This window comes from Melanaphis sacchari, unplaced genomic scaffold, assembly GCF_002803265.2.
Source record: "Melanaphis sacchari strain LSU unplaced genomic scaffold, SCAv2.0 Contig31_pilon_pilon, whole genome shotgun sequence".
NCBI classification, from domain to species: domain Eukaryota; kingdom Metazoa; phylum Arthropoda; class Insecta; order Hemiptera; family Aphididae; genus Melanaphis; species Melanaphis sacchari.
Window position 1 is genome coordinate 1,970,801 of NW_020271193.1, and position 18,864 is coordinate 1,989,664.

General features: G+C 32.4%; 2 protein-coding genes across 2 annotated transcripts; both read left to right on the forward strand.

The window, feature by feature from the left end:
* Window positions 1-6,107: 6,107 nt before the first annotated feature.
* LOC112596320 (glucose dehydrogenase [FAD, quinone]-like) lies at window positions 6,108-10,041 on the forward strand. The gene is made up of 4 exons (XM_025341930.1): window positions 6,108-6,452; window positions 8,636-9,116; window positions 9,270-9,771; window positions 9,846-10,041. The coding sequence occupies exons 1-4, from the start codon at window positions 6,204-6,206 to the stop codon at window positions 9,958-9,960; spliced, it is 1,347 nt and encodes a 448-aa protein (XP_025197715.1). The 5' UTR covers window positions 6,108-6,203; the 3' UTR covers window positions 9,961-10,041.
* Window positions 10,042-11,663: 1,622 nt separating this feature from the next.
* Window positions 11,664-18,359, forward strand: LOC112596300 (glucose dehydrogenase [FAD, quinone]-like). Its single transcript, XM_025341905.1, has 3 exons — window positions 11,664-12,725; window positions 16,738-17,243; window positions 17,455-18,359. The coding sequence occupies exons 1-3, from the start codon at window positions 11,987-11,989 to the stop codon at window positions 18,100-18,102; spliced, it is 1,893 nt and encodes a 630-aa protein (XP_025197690.1). The 5' UTR covers window positions 11,664-11,986; the 3' UTR covers window positions 18,103-18,359.
* Window positions 18,360-18,864: the final 505 nt, after the last annotated feature.

Here is an 18,864-nt window from a genome sequence, read left to right on the forward strand (position 1 = left end):
AAAAAAATATTATTTAAAAATGTTGACATTTCGAAATTATTTGTGTTCATGATATTATTTTTAAATTATATATAATTATAATGTCTGAAAATGTCGCTTGTTCGGAATACTATGTTATCTTTATTTATCTAGACACTATCGGATGTTTTTATTTATTTTTTACTTTGATCGAATAAAAAAATTATGTGACGATGAGATGATATTTTATAAAAATTGTCATAATTTATAAACAATTTAGATGTATATTTCATATTTATTTTTTAGTAAGAATCCTGTTTTAATCTAAAATCATCGATAAAGGATGTATTATATTTATTATAATATCAAGCGCAAAATATAATTTATGTGTAATAAATAATAATGCAAAGAAATTTCATAAAATAATTTTAAATAGTTATTAATATAAGTAGGTATAATTATGAAGTTAAGCATATACTATATGTGTTTTAATTTTGTTGTCTAAGTCGTATTTATAATTTTTCAATTTTATCAATAATTGTTAGTTTTTATAAATGTACTAAAGTACTTATTAATTTTTCAGCATTATTTTATAGTTATTTATTTTTTTATAAATTCGATTATCTTAAGTAAAACTATAATATTTATTTAGTCAATAGTAAACTTTCAGTTTTGACTGCGTTTGCCTACAATACTTAAACATTTTTCACAATGTATGAGTAATAATATGAAAAAGTATTTACTTCTATAATCGATCTCCAATACTTTCATTGAACTAAAATAAAATGATCTAAAATGACTAAAAGTAAAATTTACGTTTATCAATTATTTGTAGTCATAGTTTATCATAAAGATATAAATTATATAATTTAGATAACTTTAAATTTAGTCAACTCGTGTGTTCATCTTTGCAGTGTCAAATTATATTTCGATGCATATTATAATAAAAATAGAAAATAAAATAATTTTATTATATCGTAAAACCTAATTATGATTTTAATTGCAATACAACTATCACATGGTGGCGAGTGGCCATTGGTTTCAAAGTTTAACAGTTTCCGTCATAAAAAGTTTTGTACTAAATTTTATATTTTATTTATTTATTTATTTATATTAATTAACGGAAATAAGTCCTTTTACAAAGGGCTACATATTTTATTGAAACATGGAAACTAATAGATATAGTAATAATAATACAAATAAAACTAACAGAAAGACAAAAAAATAAATAAATACCTAGTTTATATAAAAACAAAATATAAAATAATTAAGCTTCACGTTTTAAAAATAACAATGTTTTAGTTTTGAAGACTTGTTTTAAAAGTAATTTATTGATAAACAATATAATTAAAATCGAAGAACGAACATCATTTATTGTATTTATTTGCATCGTTGTCTGACGATAATAGAGAACATAATTCTGTTGTTGGTAACCGTAACCTATCCACGAAGTACTATATACACGTGTGTTGGTTTACTTTATTATATTATATTTAATCTTCAAAAATTTTTAATTTCCAGAGTTTTTCAAGTCGTTCCAATATTTTAAAATTCTGGTTGGCCCAGAAGTTGAAAATCAAAAAAATGAAAAATAAAAATCTTATACGGCAACACCATTTAGTAACGAACACGGGAAAGGCACTTGCTGGTGGTTTTACTTAAGGTTGTTGTTGAACGATTCAAAACGACGGTTGTATAGATGGTATTGCTGTTATCGCCCGAAAGTGTCTACAATAAAAATAATAATATAAAAGTAACAATTTTTTTCAATCCGAGCTCATATCGTAATAATTAAATCAGTAAAATTTTATTATTTTGGATCTTTAGCTGAGTGATGAACGTATCAGGTAGTTTTTCTAAGACGTGTGTCTCTGTTTTTTTCAACTTTGTTATGATGGTTTAAAAAAAAAAAAAAAATGCTATAGTCTTTAAATCTGACAGCGGCCTTAGATTTCGGAAACAATTTGAATATAGTTTGTACTTTGGAGGAAGAAGGATATAAAATCCTAATACAAAATAATAAGAAAAATAAATTCTTCACTTTTTGACAACATTGTGATTTCGTTATTTTGTTGTATCTAATTCAAAAAATAACATTCGTAAATGCCTATTTGAATTTTTCATTAAATATTTATATTAAAATGTTCTAAACGATGTGATATCATTTTCATATATGTTTATATATTTTTAGCTATTTATAAACATTTGACATTTTTTGAATTTTTTTCATTTTATTCAACTTGAACATTATGTAATTTTTGTTTATAATAAAGATGTTTCTTTAACATTTTTAGTGTTATATTGTAATTTAAAAAGTATTAACCGTAGGAACTTGAAAATTTTTTTATTACATAAATTATCATTTTTTATATATAATGAAATTTTCAAAATATTTATACCAATTTTAAGCAATTTACACCGTTCTTAGATACGTCGCTAGTATTGACTATAGAGAATAAATTGACTGGTATAATATGATAATAAGTATCGTATAATATCCATTACATAATATATGCGATATTTTCTGTAAAAATTAGTTCAATATACCGTATTACTAGAATATATTTGAAATAATATAGAAATTGATAAACCGTTTTTTCTCTGAATCCTATTATCTATTATTGAATTCAAATTTGATACATTTATTATACTGACTCACACAATATAGATGCACTCAAAACATACTTTACAGCCAAATTACTCATCTATTTATTTATTCTATTAGTAAATCCATTATTAATCTATTATCATTTATTTTAGATTACCTATAAACAACTAATATTTTGTTGCTGATTTTTCTTTTTAAAATGTTACAGCTACATTTCCTCTCATTTATATAAATTAAAAAGCGAGTTAGCATTTTTTATTTATCAAACGCTTTTAAATAATAAGAAATGTATTTATTTTTAAATGTCAAATAATTAAATATGATCGCATAGATATATATAATAAAGAGAAATATTCTTTGAGAATTGAAAAAATATAATTTAATAGGTAGGTACATTAATACTCGTATACTTACTTTTAATTTGTGTGATATAGGTATTGAGAAAAAAGAAAAAGTTCTGTAATTATAATTATTTAAATAAGTGGTTTAAAATATTAATTCTATTCTAGGTGATAATGACCTATTTATATTAAGTAAGTATATGTTAACAAAACATTTAGAATTATTTACAATCATATGATTATTTACATTTTCTAATGTTCTAGAACAACTTCTTAAAACTATTTGATGTGTACCTTTTTAAATCTAGGACAAATACATTAAACGAAATGTTAATATTTATTTTTATTAATCATGTAGGTATTGTGTTTAGGTACTGCTGGCTAAGGAATTTTTCTGTTTGGAGAAGATAATAGATTTTTCTTAGTAACATTTTAGGTTTGATGTGCCAATTTAATTAGGTACCTTGAACACAAATCGAAATGACTTTCATTTAATTTAATTTAGATACAATCACAAACAAAGTGTTTATTGTAATTTAGTTTTTAAATAGGTATACAGTATACTGCGAGTGCAGCGGTATGAATAGTTAGAAGAATGTACGCTAAACAAAAATATATTATGCAATGATTAGTGTAGTATATACCAAGCAAAAATACTTAAATAAACATTTTTTAATTTTTTTTTTATAGATACGTTTACACACGTGTACAATACACGTATATGATTTATAATAAACTGATTAATAATTTTCCCAATGTTACAGTATTATTAATTATTTTCCATTATATGTAGGTAAGGTTTTAAAATTTCATGAAATTTATTTTTTTGAAATATTTCATTTCAATGAAAATATTAAAAATATTGTAACTTTGTAACTAAAAAATTATAGTTTCATCAACTTGCAAGTGAACATCTTTATAAGTTGGTTAAATGTATGAAATATAGAAAATATATAATATATTTACATATAATGTAGAAGATACTTTACAAATCAATGGTATAACAAATTTAAACTCAACCTTTTAACACATTGGAGATCGACTAAGTATAAGTTATTCATTATCAATATTTTATTTGTTTATTAAATATATTATGTCTAATCATCTATAACCGAACAACACATTTAAAAGAAGAAAAAATATTTTTCAATATTTCAAGTGAAATATTTTAAATTCAGAGCCCTACATGTAGGTAATGGAATTAAGCATTACCTCTATATAATATATCAATATGTTTATAAAATATTTTACTTATATAAAAAAAGAAATTATTTGCAAAATAAATATAATTATAATATATATTAAATTAACGATATCAGATGGTTATTTATTTTTATAACTAATAGTTTGGGGTGGTTTAATTTCAATATGATTTGCTTTCAAGAAAATATTAACTCTGAGTGTCGACCTTATTAATTTATAATAAATATCATAAAATATTGAATAGGCGTAAAATAAATTGAAATAGAATAAAAAATAGAAATACAATTGTTGTGTAAATAAAAAAAAAAATTAAAAAAACGCGTGTCAAGACATATTTACTTTGTAAATTATCTATTATAGAACCACATTTCACCATAATGTCATGAATCTTTGTTTTTGGGAATGGCTTTGATTTTAGTTGAATACGCGTGGTTTTCGATTATGTACTATAGACTATTGTCGATATTATTAAATTATATTAAGTTATATATGTATATATAGTTATTGTATTTATAGTTAATATAATTACACAACAAAATTGTCCAGAAATTTGTAGAATTTTTTTTGTTTTATTTATTACCTATTATTATTGATTTATTTTGTTCATTTTTCTTTTACTACGATTTGTGCTATCAAAATTTTAATAACACGTCAACATATCTAATATTATAGTTTAAATTACATACATATAAATATATGCATTCTTTTTTATAGACATCATGAAAAGTAATTTAATATTAGGAGCACATTAAAATTTATAAACCATAATAAATGAATAATTTCCTACAACACTCGGCACATGATATATTTTAATAGTTTGTTTTACGTGAAAATGGAGATATTATATAACTCGCGTTACTGAACCTATTTACCTTGGTATTACACAGTTGAGTATATGGTTATTAAATTTGTTCCACTTGACCGTACTCGGCGAACAACTGCAAATATACCATCAAAGTATCAATTTTAACGTCGTTTTTCCACGGTTTATAAACATACTAAACTAAATTATATATTCACGTATACATGAAGTTAAAAGAGCAACAATACTTTTTATTTTTTAATTTGACAACCAACGTTGAATTCGATTATTCTTTGAAAAAATATCTCCTCCCATAATTGATACATAATAATAATGTTAAGTTTTTATGTATTTTAACCATATATGTATTTGAGTACAGTCACGCACGCATATACTTATACAGGTGGTCGTGTCTGCGAGACGACGAAGGTATGGACGACGAATGGTGTGTCGAACGTTTTGAAAGTTCAGCCTTTCATACAGATACGATATATGATGACGATACCTAAACATCGTCGGGATAGAATATACGAAATCCTCAAGATATGGGACGGGTTTAAGAACGGACCACACTGCAAACTCGAGATGTCGACTACATCGAAATCAAAAAATTCAGATTGTTATTTTTTGTTTCGGAGCTCGCCAATTATGGCCCAACGGCTGATGTGCAGACCAAACTTCGTACTACGGGTATAAAATAACGACATTTTCGTTTTTAGGTATCGAATTTGGTATTGAATCGCGAGGGTTCTGCGCGGCGGCCGAATAGTGTTTAATGAAAATTCAATATCATGTCATATCATAATACATATTATCTTTGCGTGTGAGTATTGCGTACATCATGCTTATAGTATTGTGCGAGTGGATATTGCGAAAATAAAACAACGAACCACCACCGCGCTGCCGTGGGTCGAGTGTACAAAAAAACGTTTCGTTGACAGGTATATAATACGTTAACGTTAACGTTATTATTATTATTATTATTATTGTCACACGACTGGTGGTGACGCCAAGGTAGAGACGTGGAAAAAAAAAACTAGCAATAATAATAATAATAACGTGTGTGCACAATACATGGCGTCTTTCCGGCAGTGTACACACGCGCGTGTGATGTAACCGCGTACACTCGGCCGACAGCACATCGCAAATTTCGTCCATCGCCCGGTTTGAGTGTGTGTGTGTGTGTGTGCTCGACTCGCGTGTGTGCTCCGATTCCTGTGCGCGGTGTAGCGGGACACGCGCGCGCGCCGCCGCCGGGGCAGTGTCCATTTACCGGTCGCCGCCGTCGCGCATGGCGCACAATCCGTTCTCGGCCCGGCTGGCCGCCCGAATCGCCATGTCGTACGGGCCCAGCGTCAGCTACATAATGCTCATCCGGGTGGCCATACTGTTCTTCCGGCCGGACATCGAGGACGTCGACCACCGGCTGACGGACCGCCAGATCGCCGAGATCGGGGACAAGTACGACTTCGTGGTGATCGGCGGCGGTTCCGCGGGTTCCGTCGTGGCTAACCGTCTGTCCGAGAACGCAAACTGGACGGTAATGGAAAAATTATTCACACCTAACCACTGCGTATGTTTCTCGTAACGACCGCGGTTGAATAGTGTACACTGCTGTGTCATTGTTTGACTAGAAAAAAAAAAAAAAAGGGTCTTAAAATATGAGAAATCAAACGATTTTAAACGACAACGATCGATTGCGTGTAAAAACCCGTCGTGTTTAGTGACATGTGTCTGCACGCAATGGTATTTGAGATCGACGATTGTGCGCGTGTGGCTCGCAGTGACCGCTAAACGTGAAAAATTGTTAATAAATGTATTAAAAATTATGGTCTATGACATTTTTTATTGTTACAATCGATAAAACATATAGTTTGAATCGGTTCAATGTGTAAAATTAAAAACATAGAGTAAATTCGAATACAAAAAACTGGATGATATGACAGGAGGGGACAGAGGAAAGCGCAACGTATTTAAGTAAAAGTGATTAGCGCGAGTAACGACTTAAACTATTTTACTGTTGCAGTGTTACGGACTACAATATCAGGAAATAACAAAATTGTGTGATAAAAACTAAAATGCCTATATCATAAGTCATTATATATTATAACCTGTAATTTAGATTGTGACAAAACCGGTAAAACCGTCAGATAACACCACTACAATCAGTTTCGTGTATAATATAATATATTATATGTATATATCAACGTACGTATGTTAATATTTACAATAAGATTATACGGAGTGGATAAAATATTTTTAGTAATTTGATGGTCAAACGAAATACTGTAATCGAAAATTGGAATCCGAGTCGCATTTTGTTTATTATATACTGCAGTATATGTATATTATATAGTGTCAAATGTCAACGCGTATGGTGCAATAAATTTTTATCAAAAACTTACACGATTATACGATTATTTTTATACTACAATATGAAATTAAGTGTATTCTTTTTTCGATTAAATTTATATTTCGTATCACTTATTTGGTGATATGATTTTTTAAGGTATTTTTTCGTAAAGTTTTAATAAGAATTGATAGGTAGGCACCTGCAATATTTTGCAGTTTAAATGTCACTGCAGTTATGGACTTTCGATATTATTTGATATTTTTGAGTTGTTTAAAACCTTGGATTGTATATTTTTTACATTTAAATAATATTAAAGGTTTGAAGATATTTTTATTGCTTTTATTCTTTATTTTAGTGGTTAAATTATGTAATTTTTGAACTTGCTAAATTATTTAATACGAATAGTAACTAATTATTAGAGTAAATTTATTTGATTTATATCTAACCTTTTAACACAAACTGATGATGACAATTAAATGAGTGATATAAATATATGAAATAATAAAATGCTAATAATTTTTAGTTTCAAATTATTAGCAATATGTACAAATAAAAATTAAATTAATCGATAAGACAACGACAATTTACATATTTATTTTTTGTAAACGTTTTTTACTTTTAGTAATTTATTTTTACATAAACATCATTTATTAAAAGTTTAATAAATATAAATTATATTTTTAAATAATAAACCTATCTGAAGAGTAAGGGATTACTTGAATTAAATAATTTAAGCTATAATTGAATTAATTTTTTAAACATTATTTTATTAAATAATAAAATGAGTGATATATACTCGTAACATTAAGATATTGTATCTTATTTTTATATATTTTCAATATGTTGTCATAAATGTATAGAGTAGAATAGTGTACTCACGTAATTTAAATTCATTACAAATGATAAATAATCAACCAAATTAGATTCATATAAATTTAATTTATAAATTATATCACAGTTTCAATTCAACAGTGAAATCAAGTATTGTAATTTATTTGAATCATCTTACTATAAAATGTTTTATTATACAAAATAAACATAATAGTCATTATATATCATTTGAATGAATAGAGTAGTTAAAATTAAAAATTATATAGATATTGCTGAGTAGAAAAATTTTAAAATTGTGATTATTGTTTTCTATCTACCAACACGTTAAATTATTTTCAAAACAATAATCGTATTAATAATCGTATTCACTTTATAATTGATAAAAATGCAATTTAAAATACAATCAAAACCTATCTATAGTTGTAAATATAGGTATGCGATATATGAATCGATCGTAGGTAATAGGAAAAAATATGTATCTAGAAAGTAAACGAGTACTATAACAATTAACAAGTACAACAATCAATTTCGCTTTTTAGGTTCTATTAATAGAGGCTGGAATCGACGAACCGGCATTGTCAGACATACCGTTGCTGTATCCTTCCCTCCAGCGTACGTCTGTTGACTGGCAGTACAAAACAGAACCCAGTAATTCGTCATGCTTGGGCTTCAACGGAAACCAATCTAGCTGGCCTCGGGGCAAAGTTGTCGGGGGCAGCAGTGTCCTCAACGCTATGTTCTACGTCAGGGGCAATCGGAAAGACTACGATGCATGGCGAGACGCCGGAAATGAGGGCTGGGGTTACGAGGATGTATTGCCGTACTTCATCAAGTCCCAGGACATGAGGATACCGGAACTCATGGATTCGGAGTACCACGGCACTGGAGGATACCTGAGCGTGGAGCACTTCCGGTCGCAATCGCCAATCGTAGAAAGTTTTTTGGAGGCTACCAAGGAAATCGGTTACGACGAAGTCGATATAAACGGACAGAGTCAGACAGGATTTACGCGATCCCAAGGTATTAATAAATTATATGACTAATAAAATGCAATAGGTACCAAATGAAACATTTATCGTGTATTTCTGATATTTATTATTACCCACGTCGGTATTTAGTTTTGTATTGACAATCTTGACGGCTTATTAAATTGCACAAAACGTGTGATTTTAGGAACTCTTAGAGACGGGTTGAGGTGCAGCACGTCCAAAGCGTTTTTGAGGCCAATCAAAGATCGTCCAAACCTTCATATCAGCTTACACACGCACGTTTTAAAAATCGTGATTGAAAACGGCCGTGCCACGGGTGTACTGATATCGAAACTAGGGACAATACCGATGTTAGTGAAAGCCGAAAAAGAAGTGGTGCTCTCGGCGGGCGCAATAAATTCGCCCCACTTGTTGATGTTGTCCGGGATAGGGCCTGCTGACAAGATACGTAAAGCCGGCGTAAAAATCACCAAACACATACCCGGCGTGGGGCAGAACCTGCAAGATCACATTGCGATGGGTGGGGTAACATATTTGTTCGATTCGCCCGACGATTCCAATCCCCTTGGTCTGGGCATAGTGCTACCCAGGGTGTTGACGCTCAACACGTTCATCCAATTCTTCCGCGACAAAATGGGACCGCTCTACAGGATACCGCTCGGTGAAGTCATGGGTTTTGTAAACACGTGGTGAGCGAGTTTTCGGTTTTTCGGAATTAAAATAGATTAAATATATGAAACAAACCGTCGTGATTTTTTAGGTCATGTTTTGGTTTTGTTATTTTATCTTCGTTACATATGGTTTTCCCGTTACAGCTACAACGACGATATCGATTGGCCGGACGTTCAGTTATTTATGGCAACAGCTGGGGATAACGACGACGGAGGTCTATTGAACAGACGGGATGTAGGCATCACCGACGAATACTACGAGCAAGTTTTTGAACCCATACTATACCAAGATGCTTTTACGATAGCACCATTGGTGCTGAGGCCGTACAGCCGAGGCTATATAGAGATCACGAGTTCCAACCCTTACGCTGCACCGAAAATCGTGCCAAATTACTTTAGCGATCCACGGGATGTCAGAACTATGGTGGAGGGTGCCAAAATTGGATACGCCATCAGTCGGACAGTGGCCATGAGTAAGATCAATACCACTATACATAACATCCCCACGCCGGGGTGCGAGAGTTACAAGTTTTTGTCCGACGAATACTGGGAATGCCAGGCTCGTCACTACACGATGACCATTTACCACCCGGTCGGTACGTGCAAGATGGGTCCGGCGGACGACGAGTATGCCGTGGTGGACAAACGGTTGAGAGTTAGAGGCATCAAAGGCTTGAGGGTGGTAGATGCTTCCATAATGCCTACGATTGTTAACGGCAACACTAACGCGCCAACGATTATGATCGCAGAAAAGGCGTCTGACATGATCAAGCAAGATTGGGCAGGACATAAGCAAATACTTAAGATGCGGTATGTCAAAAAGACATTTAGAAGATGGTGGTAAGCTATTATCCAAACACTTCTGAGTATCAAGACAATCTGATTAATAAATATATTTATAAAAATGAAATTTAAAAGGAAAAAATTATCACCGATATATATTTTTTGTGTACCTAATCACTAACCAGTTACTGATTATTAATAAAAATATTCGTAGTGTACCACCTATTATACAGATAACATTTGTTTTATTTAGTTTTAATATTAATTATTGTGAAAATTTATTTTTACTAATTTTTCAAATGTGATAATCTTTGAGACGCATATATTATCGTTTATTTTAATATAAAACGTACAATAATTATTGTAAATCGAATGTAATTTTTAATTGTTTTAATTTTTAATAAATATCATTATTTATTTTGAAACTAACAAATAAGCTTGGACGATTTCAAAGTTAATTTTAGTAAATTATTATTTTATATCATAGATACTATAAAATTTTATAGGTAAGTCTTACCATGAATTATAAATATTTTGGTTCTTAGTGAAAATTGTTGAAATATTATATGTTTATTAAAAAAAGTAAGTTATTATGGATGCTATGTAAGATAATAAATATAGATACTGAAAGACGAAAGTAATACTATATTGAATGTGAAATAATATACTAGTGTATCGTATAGTATGATACTATGATAATAATATAGTAGGTATAGTAGGTATGCACATTCTAAATATATATGTTAATTATAAAGCGGTATTCAAGAATGTATTAACGAGTGTATTTGACCAGTGCAACCACGACGATTTCAAATCGAATTTTTCAGGAGGATTTGTGATCATAGATTATGCATTTTTTAAAAGCCTATTTTTCATGTATATACTCATAACTAGTTCTCGGAGAACAACTCGTTAGTCGTTCGACGGGGATATACGAAAGTAAAAAAAAAAAAAATTCTCCTTAGTTTTTACTTTCTTCTATACCCACTCTGCGGATTATTATGATTATAACACCACACTACTGGGCTTGAAACAATAGAGAAAGTTGATTGGCCACGGGACATCTGAGCGCCAAGTCGATATATTATATTTTCAATCGATATTCGTTTATGTTTTTTAAGAACAGAATATATCGAGTTTAGTGTAGAATACATCTCCGAAGCCTTCGGTTACGGATGAAATGACTGCGCCAGATAATAATTATACTTGGATCATCGTCGTAGCTCGACTGGTTTCACTGTTATACTACAGCACCGGCACTTAAATCACGACACACGTCCCGTGACCCATAGCGTGCGCTAAAATCCGAATCCGCGTTCGTGAGCGCGTTCTCTCGCGATTTGCCGACATTTAAATCACACTCGCACGGCACTCATTTTGCGGTCATTAAAATAATAATTGCACGTCTCGTCTGCACTCGATACGACGCGCGTTGCCGATCGTCATTATGACTTCTTCCGGCGGAAGTTGCGAGTGCCCGTGGTCCGACTCGTCGTTCCTGTCCGGCTCGTGCGGCAACACCGGTGGTCTGGCGTTTTTCATGTCGTTGGTTGACCTGGTGATCCGGTCGCAGTGTTCGGTGACGGACTCGTGTCGCCGGGCCACGGGCCGCCGGCCGTTTCCGGCCGGTCCGGTGTATCCGGAGGAACTCGACTTCGTGGTGGTCGGCGGCGGTGTGGCCGGTTCCGTGGTAGCGTCCCGGCTGAGCGAGGTGGCCGGTTGGACGGTGGGACTGCTGGAGGCCGGGCCCGAGGAGCCGTCGGCCACGTCGGTGCCAGCGTTCGCGTCCGCCGCGATGGGCACCGAGCTCGACTGGCGGTACCTGACCGAGCCGCAGAGTAACGCTTGCTTGGCCGCGGGCGGGATATGCGTGTGGCCGCGGGGTAAGATGTTGGGCGGCACCGGGGCTATGACGGGCATGATGTACTCGAGGGGCCACCGAAGCGTGTACGACGGATGGCGCGATTCGGGAGCAGTAGGCTGGGGCTACGACGACGTGCTGCCGTACTTCAAGAAGTCCGAGAGGAATAAAGACGTCGACATGGTGGAACCCGAGTACCACGGGTTCGACGGTCCTGTGTCCGTGCAGCGGTTCGCACATCGTCCTGAAATGGCGGAGTCTATCGTGCAGGCCGGCGTCGAGCTGGGCTACAGATCCGGTGACCTTAACGGACACAATCAAACAGGTGCGTATGATAATTAATGTTGTTATATATATAAATATATAAATGAGTAGGTATAATTTAACAGCAATTATGCCACTGCATAGTGTTTTATACTGTTCATAAATAATTTTGGAGAAATGTAGATTTTTTTAACCACAGTGGTTGGATGGAGGGGTGTTCCTCACAGGTATTATTATTACAAGTTTGAAATAAGCCCAAATAGTGTTTATGGTTATTATTATAGTTATTTTGTACGTGCTTGAAATGCAACGCCTTGCTGTAGTCCAAATATTGTGTAAAACCTGATTCCCAAAAATTCGATCTTATGATTTGTTATGAAATTAAGATTAATAATAAAAGTATACGGTTGGAATTTATATGCCGCATCCAACTATTGACTGGTTTTGTGTGTTGCCGTCAAAAGATCAACTTCGTGATATAATTATATTATACATTTGGGAACCGGAAGTTTATGCATATAAGAAACTGAAATAAAATAGATTGTTGGACATATAGGTACTTAAGTACAGTGGATTCCGCTTAATGTGGGCACGTTGAGACCAGCTCTGTTTGCCCACATTAAGCGGTTGCCCATAAAAACCGAAATTAGTAAAAAAAAAATAATTTTTATAAAAAAATATATTTGTATTATCATATAATTGAAAAAAATGTTAAATAATTACTAGGTATATAAATAAAACTAAATACCTATAATATATTAAATAAAATTAATCTTTGGTTGTAGAAGGTATACAAAACGTAATTTTTCGTTGTCTAAGCTGTTTAGTATGAATCTGGTTGACAAAATGGTCACACGCTTCAAGTTTATCAGACGGACTATTTTCGTTTCCCTCTTGCATGAAGAACTTCTGCAAGAAATCAATGCACTTTTTCGCCTCTCTTTGGTGAAATTTGTTTGTTTGAATGTTAATGATTTTTATTACTTTCGATAAACACAATCTCATAAATACGACAAAATCCTATTAAATTAGTCGTTTTTAAATACTAATGTGTATATTCTAACGCTATGATAAAAAAAAAAAAATTGCCCACATAAACCGAATCGAGTGTCCATATTACGCGGTTTTATTTAACATTGTTAATATACATTTGTTTTGGGACCAGACATGTTTGCCCACAATAAGCGGATGCCCATATTAACCGGTGGCCACATTAAGCGGAATCCACTGTACTTTTTATACATATTTATATATTTTAGGAGAAAATATTTTTAATTAATATTTAAAATATAGCAATATAAATAAAATAAACACTATGTATGTATTATAATCTGCAGACTAAATACTATAATATTTAAAATAAAAACGACATATGAAAGTTTTATAAAAGATAGATTATCGATTATTTATTATACCTATACGAGTTGTGTACTATACGAATCACAAAAAAAATAACGGTTTATTAGGATGGGAAAACACGCGTAGGTATATAAAGTCTTGTGATGTGGCCAAAGACGACAGTATTAGATAGCAATACATATTATATTTAAAACTGGTTTATGATTTTTTTGTTGCATTGCCATTTCATTTATATATAGTATTAAATTTTAATATTAATATAAAACAATAAATTGAAAATTTGTTGATATCAGTGCTTTTTTGACCTATTAAAAAAAAAATATAAGTTTATATTTTGTAAAACTAATCAAATTTTATAAAATTTTAACACTGATGCATTATGCAGCATTATATAATATGTATATATCTACTGACACAAAAATTACTTGATAAAAAAAAATAAAAATAAATATATGATATTTATTTTAAAATTAATGTGCAATCTATTAAATTTCGACGTAATTGTAGCATGTAAAAATTTTGTTCAAGACAAATGATGCAGTTATTAATTTTAAAACCTTATAATGAATCGATATATAAAATGTGTCAAATGTCCTAAAGCGCCAATTTCACTTGTACCAAAAATTATAATAATACCTTTAATTTGAATCTATTTTCTTTATTGCACAACATAAATACGTGAACGTGATTATTAGATTTTTCAGTTGCAAATGGTGACATGCATTTTTATATTAAGTCGTCATATAAACGTACGTAAGAAGATAATATGGATTAAGGATGTCTAGCAATTATTGGTTTGAAACATATATTTTGTCTTTTCGATTTAACACTTTAACAGTAAATTTAAATTAAATATTTATACGAAATCAATAATTTGATATTGTCAATCTATTAGTTATAGCAGCGTTTTTAAATTGTGTTTCGCGGAACCCCGGGGTTTCACAGAGATCATTTCTGGCTTTCGCGGAGCTTAAGTAATTAATTTTTAGAAAAATTTCTTGGAAATATCTAACTTAAGATAAGAAGCGGCTAGTGGGGAAAAAATATTTGTACAAATTTCATCAACAAAATACAATATTTAAGAATATTTGTAATAATAAAAAGCAATTTTACTTATCTCATTAAAATTATAAATTAGTCTAATTAAAGTAATTTAAGTATTATTATATACAATTATTATTTTTATTTTTATTTTAACATATTTTATGAATTAAATACTTTTAAAACATTGTTATTATATGAAATAATTATAATTTTTATTGAAAATAATCCTAAAAAAGCTTAAAAAAAAGTAGGGGTTCACGTTAAAATTGAACATCAAAAAGGGTTTCACGGATAAAAAATTTAAGAAACGCTGAGTTATAGTAATGGTTTATGCTTCATTTATTTTGGGTGAGGGTTGCTACATTTTTTATGAGAACTTAACTTTAAAACAAATGCTACTTTCTAAAAAACAAGAGGGTTTTTTCCCCATCAGTATATTACTGGGAGGGGGCATAAATTATTTCCTTAACTTTATACTTAATATTCCTCTACAATTATATTAGTCTCTTGAAAACCAGAACAATAAAAAAAAATGTTATCTCTATTTATCATCTATTTATTTATTTAGTGTCAAATTGTTGTCGTATTTTATAAATTTGTTTTTATATTTTTTATGAGCTTATGAGTTTATTATTTACTAAAATTTAGATGGAAATGATTGGTGTACATGTTGTACAAACCAAATCACATTATATATACTTGATAATTATCATTATATTATGAGGGTTAACGTGCAATTGAAACATAACTTAACGATACACAGACAAATCGGAAAATGACTGTAGTGTCTGTAGTAATGTGTCGAGGCTATAGTATCATACTATAGAAGAAGAACAACCGATCGGCCTGGAAATAAAAACTCGTTTTTGATAATTCTTAGTTAATCTATATTTAGTAATTTTTTCACGTCTAATGGAATATAAAATAGTGGTTATAAAGTATAATATAAGTAGCGTATAAGAAATACATTTCATAAACACACGTGCAGTCATAGTTTGGCAGAAAATAACGTAAATGACGTATATTTGTCAAATAATACGTATTTGTATTTATCCCGTTTATTATTTTCCTTTCTTCTGGAAGGAATTAACAAATATTTGCAATAAATACGTATATATGTTTCACGTTTACTGTACATACTAACTATATGCCATATGGATTAGACCGTACTAATAATTTTTGACAAGACGTAACACCTTAAAAACCTACAATACACAATCGTAAAATATGATGTATTATTATTAAAAACAGTTTATTGGTTGATTTCATAACAGTATTTCACACTGCAGGCACAGCTATTATCGTTGAAAAAAATATACGTTTGGCCGGCGTTGGTGCATTGAATAGTAACGCGTTGTGTAGTCAAATATAGGGTTTATTTTTTTTTTTATAAATTTTCAAATAAATCCGACACGGTAATAAAAACTCGCGGTTCAAACAGTCGTACCTATACAATACGCTATTGTGTGTAATGCGTATGTGCTGGGAGAATGTAAAACTGCGATGTCAGATCGCATTATTATACAATACGTACACAACCCTATCTTGAAAAATAATTATGGACGGATCGAAAATTTTATATACTGAGTATTATTTTAAGAAAATGTTAATATTTAAGTAGGTATAAACAAAAAAATAAATAATTTTATATTATAATACATTTTTTGTAGGATTTTCCGTAGCCCAGGTGATGGTGGATGACGGTCTGCGGATGAGCACTTCACGGGCGTATTTGCGACCCGCCCACAAAAGACCTAACCTGTTCGTGAAGATCAACAGCCGCGTGACCGGGTTGGTGTTGAATAAGCTGAATAACCGCGTGCAGGGTGTTAAGTACGTGGACCAGTACGGTGAGCACATGGTGCGCGCCCGAAAGGAAGTGATCCTGTCGGCGGGCGTTGTTGGTTCCTCACATCTGCTTCTGGTGTCTGGCATTGGGCCAGCTGAGGAACTGCTCCGGGCTGGTGTCACTGTTTTCCAGGATCTGCCGGTCGGTCGGAACCTGCAGCACCACGTGTCCGTCAGCGTCGCTGCTACGGTAAACGCATCTGAGGAGGCCTACTACCTGACCATGGACGCGGTGTCCGAGTTCCTGGCCAAGCGCACTGGTCCGCTGGCCAGCACGGGACTCACGCAGACCACGGGATTTTTGACCACCTCGTACTCGGTGGACGGGGTTAGTAGTATTCTCTTAGCTATCGGGTTAAGTCATCGTGTATGAGTGGACAATTCGTGGCGATCGATTGTCGACATTTGAACGGTATGCACATCACTACACGAAACCAATCGAAACCATAATATGTATAATGTTATTGATATAATTTAGACGGGCGTTGTCCAATAGTCAATTTCATATAATATCTGCACATGTTTGTTGTCCAATACAGGTACCGGACGCACAGGTGTACTTTGATGGTCTGGCGCCTAACTGCGACAAGATCCCGATGGATCCGGACGGCCCGGCGTACCGGAAGTATGACGGTGCTAGAGCTTACGTGTGGGCCAGACCGACGTACCTGTTGACGAGGAGTAAGGGCTACATCGCGTTGCGGACCGGAAACCCTCTGGACGACCCGATCATCCAGCCCAATTACTTCCAGGACCCGCGGGACGTGTTGGCCATGGTCGAGAGTATACGTATCGTGTTGTCGTTGATGGGCACGCGGGCGCTGAGAAAGTGGGACATGCAGCCGGACACTACGCCATACCAGGAATGCGCGCAGCACACGTACAACTCGGACGCATACTGGGCGTGCGTGGTGGTCACCGACACGAAGCCCGAGAACCACCATTCGGGAACTTGCAAGATGGGACCCATCGACGACCCGGAAACGGTGGTCGACCCGGAGCTCAGGGTGCTCGGCGTGGCCAACCTGAGGGTGATGGACGCGTCCGTGTTCCCAACCGGACCCAACTGTAATCCCATAGCGCCGGTCATAATGGTGGCCGAGAAGGGCTCGGATATGGTCAAACGTACTTGGAGAGCATATGCGCACGAAAATAACGTACCGCCATACAATAAGTTAAACACGTGATAATAATGTGATTATTGTCGAATTGCGTCGCAGTCGTAGTGAACCTTACCCATGTGGTCATGTGTATTGTATACGTTATAAATATTATATATTATAATATCAATTTGCCATTATTTATTGTTTCCACGTTTCTCGGATGACACTTGTTTTCAGTGTATCTTTTTGAGTCGAAAAAAATATGTAAACATAGTTCTAGTAAGTATTTTTAATAATTAGGAGGTGTATACTATTAGCATTTATTAACGTGTTTAACTTTTAAGACATATTATAATATAATTTTATGATAAAAACCTTTGACGTTATTTTTTACAGCCTAAATACATAAAAAAGTTATATGTTTTAAGTTATTTAAATGCTTTTACTGTGTTCTGGATTTTTTTTTGGAACATATATTATATTAATGGAAAAAAGTTGAGATAAAATGAAAAAAGAAAAAAATATATAGCTGTACAGAAATCAATAAATTAACAGAAGTAGGTATATACTTCTAGAAATACCAAACGAGTAATAATCGTGGAAATATAATTTTTAGAAAGATATTAGACATACAATTGATAATCGTGAGACTCTAGGAATTAAACTTAATAGTTTTGTCGGTTTTTATAATTTAAATTTTTAGAAAAAAATGATGGCACGTAAACATACTTGGACTTTGTTTGTTAACCATTGAGTTTCGATTTATTGTTGATCTGTTACTATAATATTGTACATAGATAATTATTATGCGATATTATATTTACGTATAATTTTTAATTATTGTTA

Bases quoted from the DNA above. Each gene is read 5' to 3' on its own strand.
- LOC112596320 (XM_025341930.1), top strand. From the start codon at position 6,204: ATGGCGCACAATCCGTTCTCGGCCCGGCTGGCCGCCCGAATCGCCATG. The intron at 6,453-8,635 runs GTAATGGAAAAA...TTCGCTTTTTAG, and splicing joins CCGAGAACGCAAACTGGACG to GTTCTATTAATAGAGGCTGG. The intron at 9,772-9,845 runs GTGGTGAGCGAG...GTGATTTTTTAG, and splicing joins GTCATGGGTTTTGTAAACAC to GTCATGTTTTGGTTTTGTTA.
- LOC112596300 (XM_025341905.1), top strand. From the start codon at position 11,987: ATGACTTCTTCCGGCGGAAGTTGCGAGTGCCCGTGGTCCGACTCGTCG. The intron at 12,726-16,737 runs GTGCGTATGATA...CATTTTTTGTAG, and splicing joins TAACGGACACAATCAAACAG to GATTTTCCGTAGCCCAGGTG. The intron at 17,244-17,454 runs GTTAGTAGTATT...TGTCCAATACAG, and splicing joins CCTCGTACTCGGTGGACGGG to GTACCGGACGCACAGGTGTA.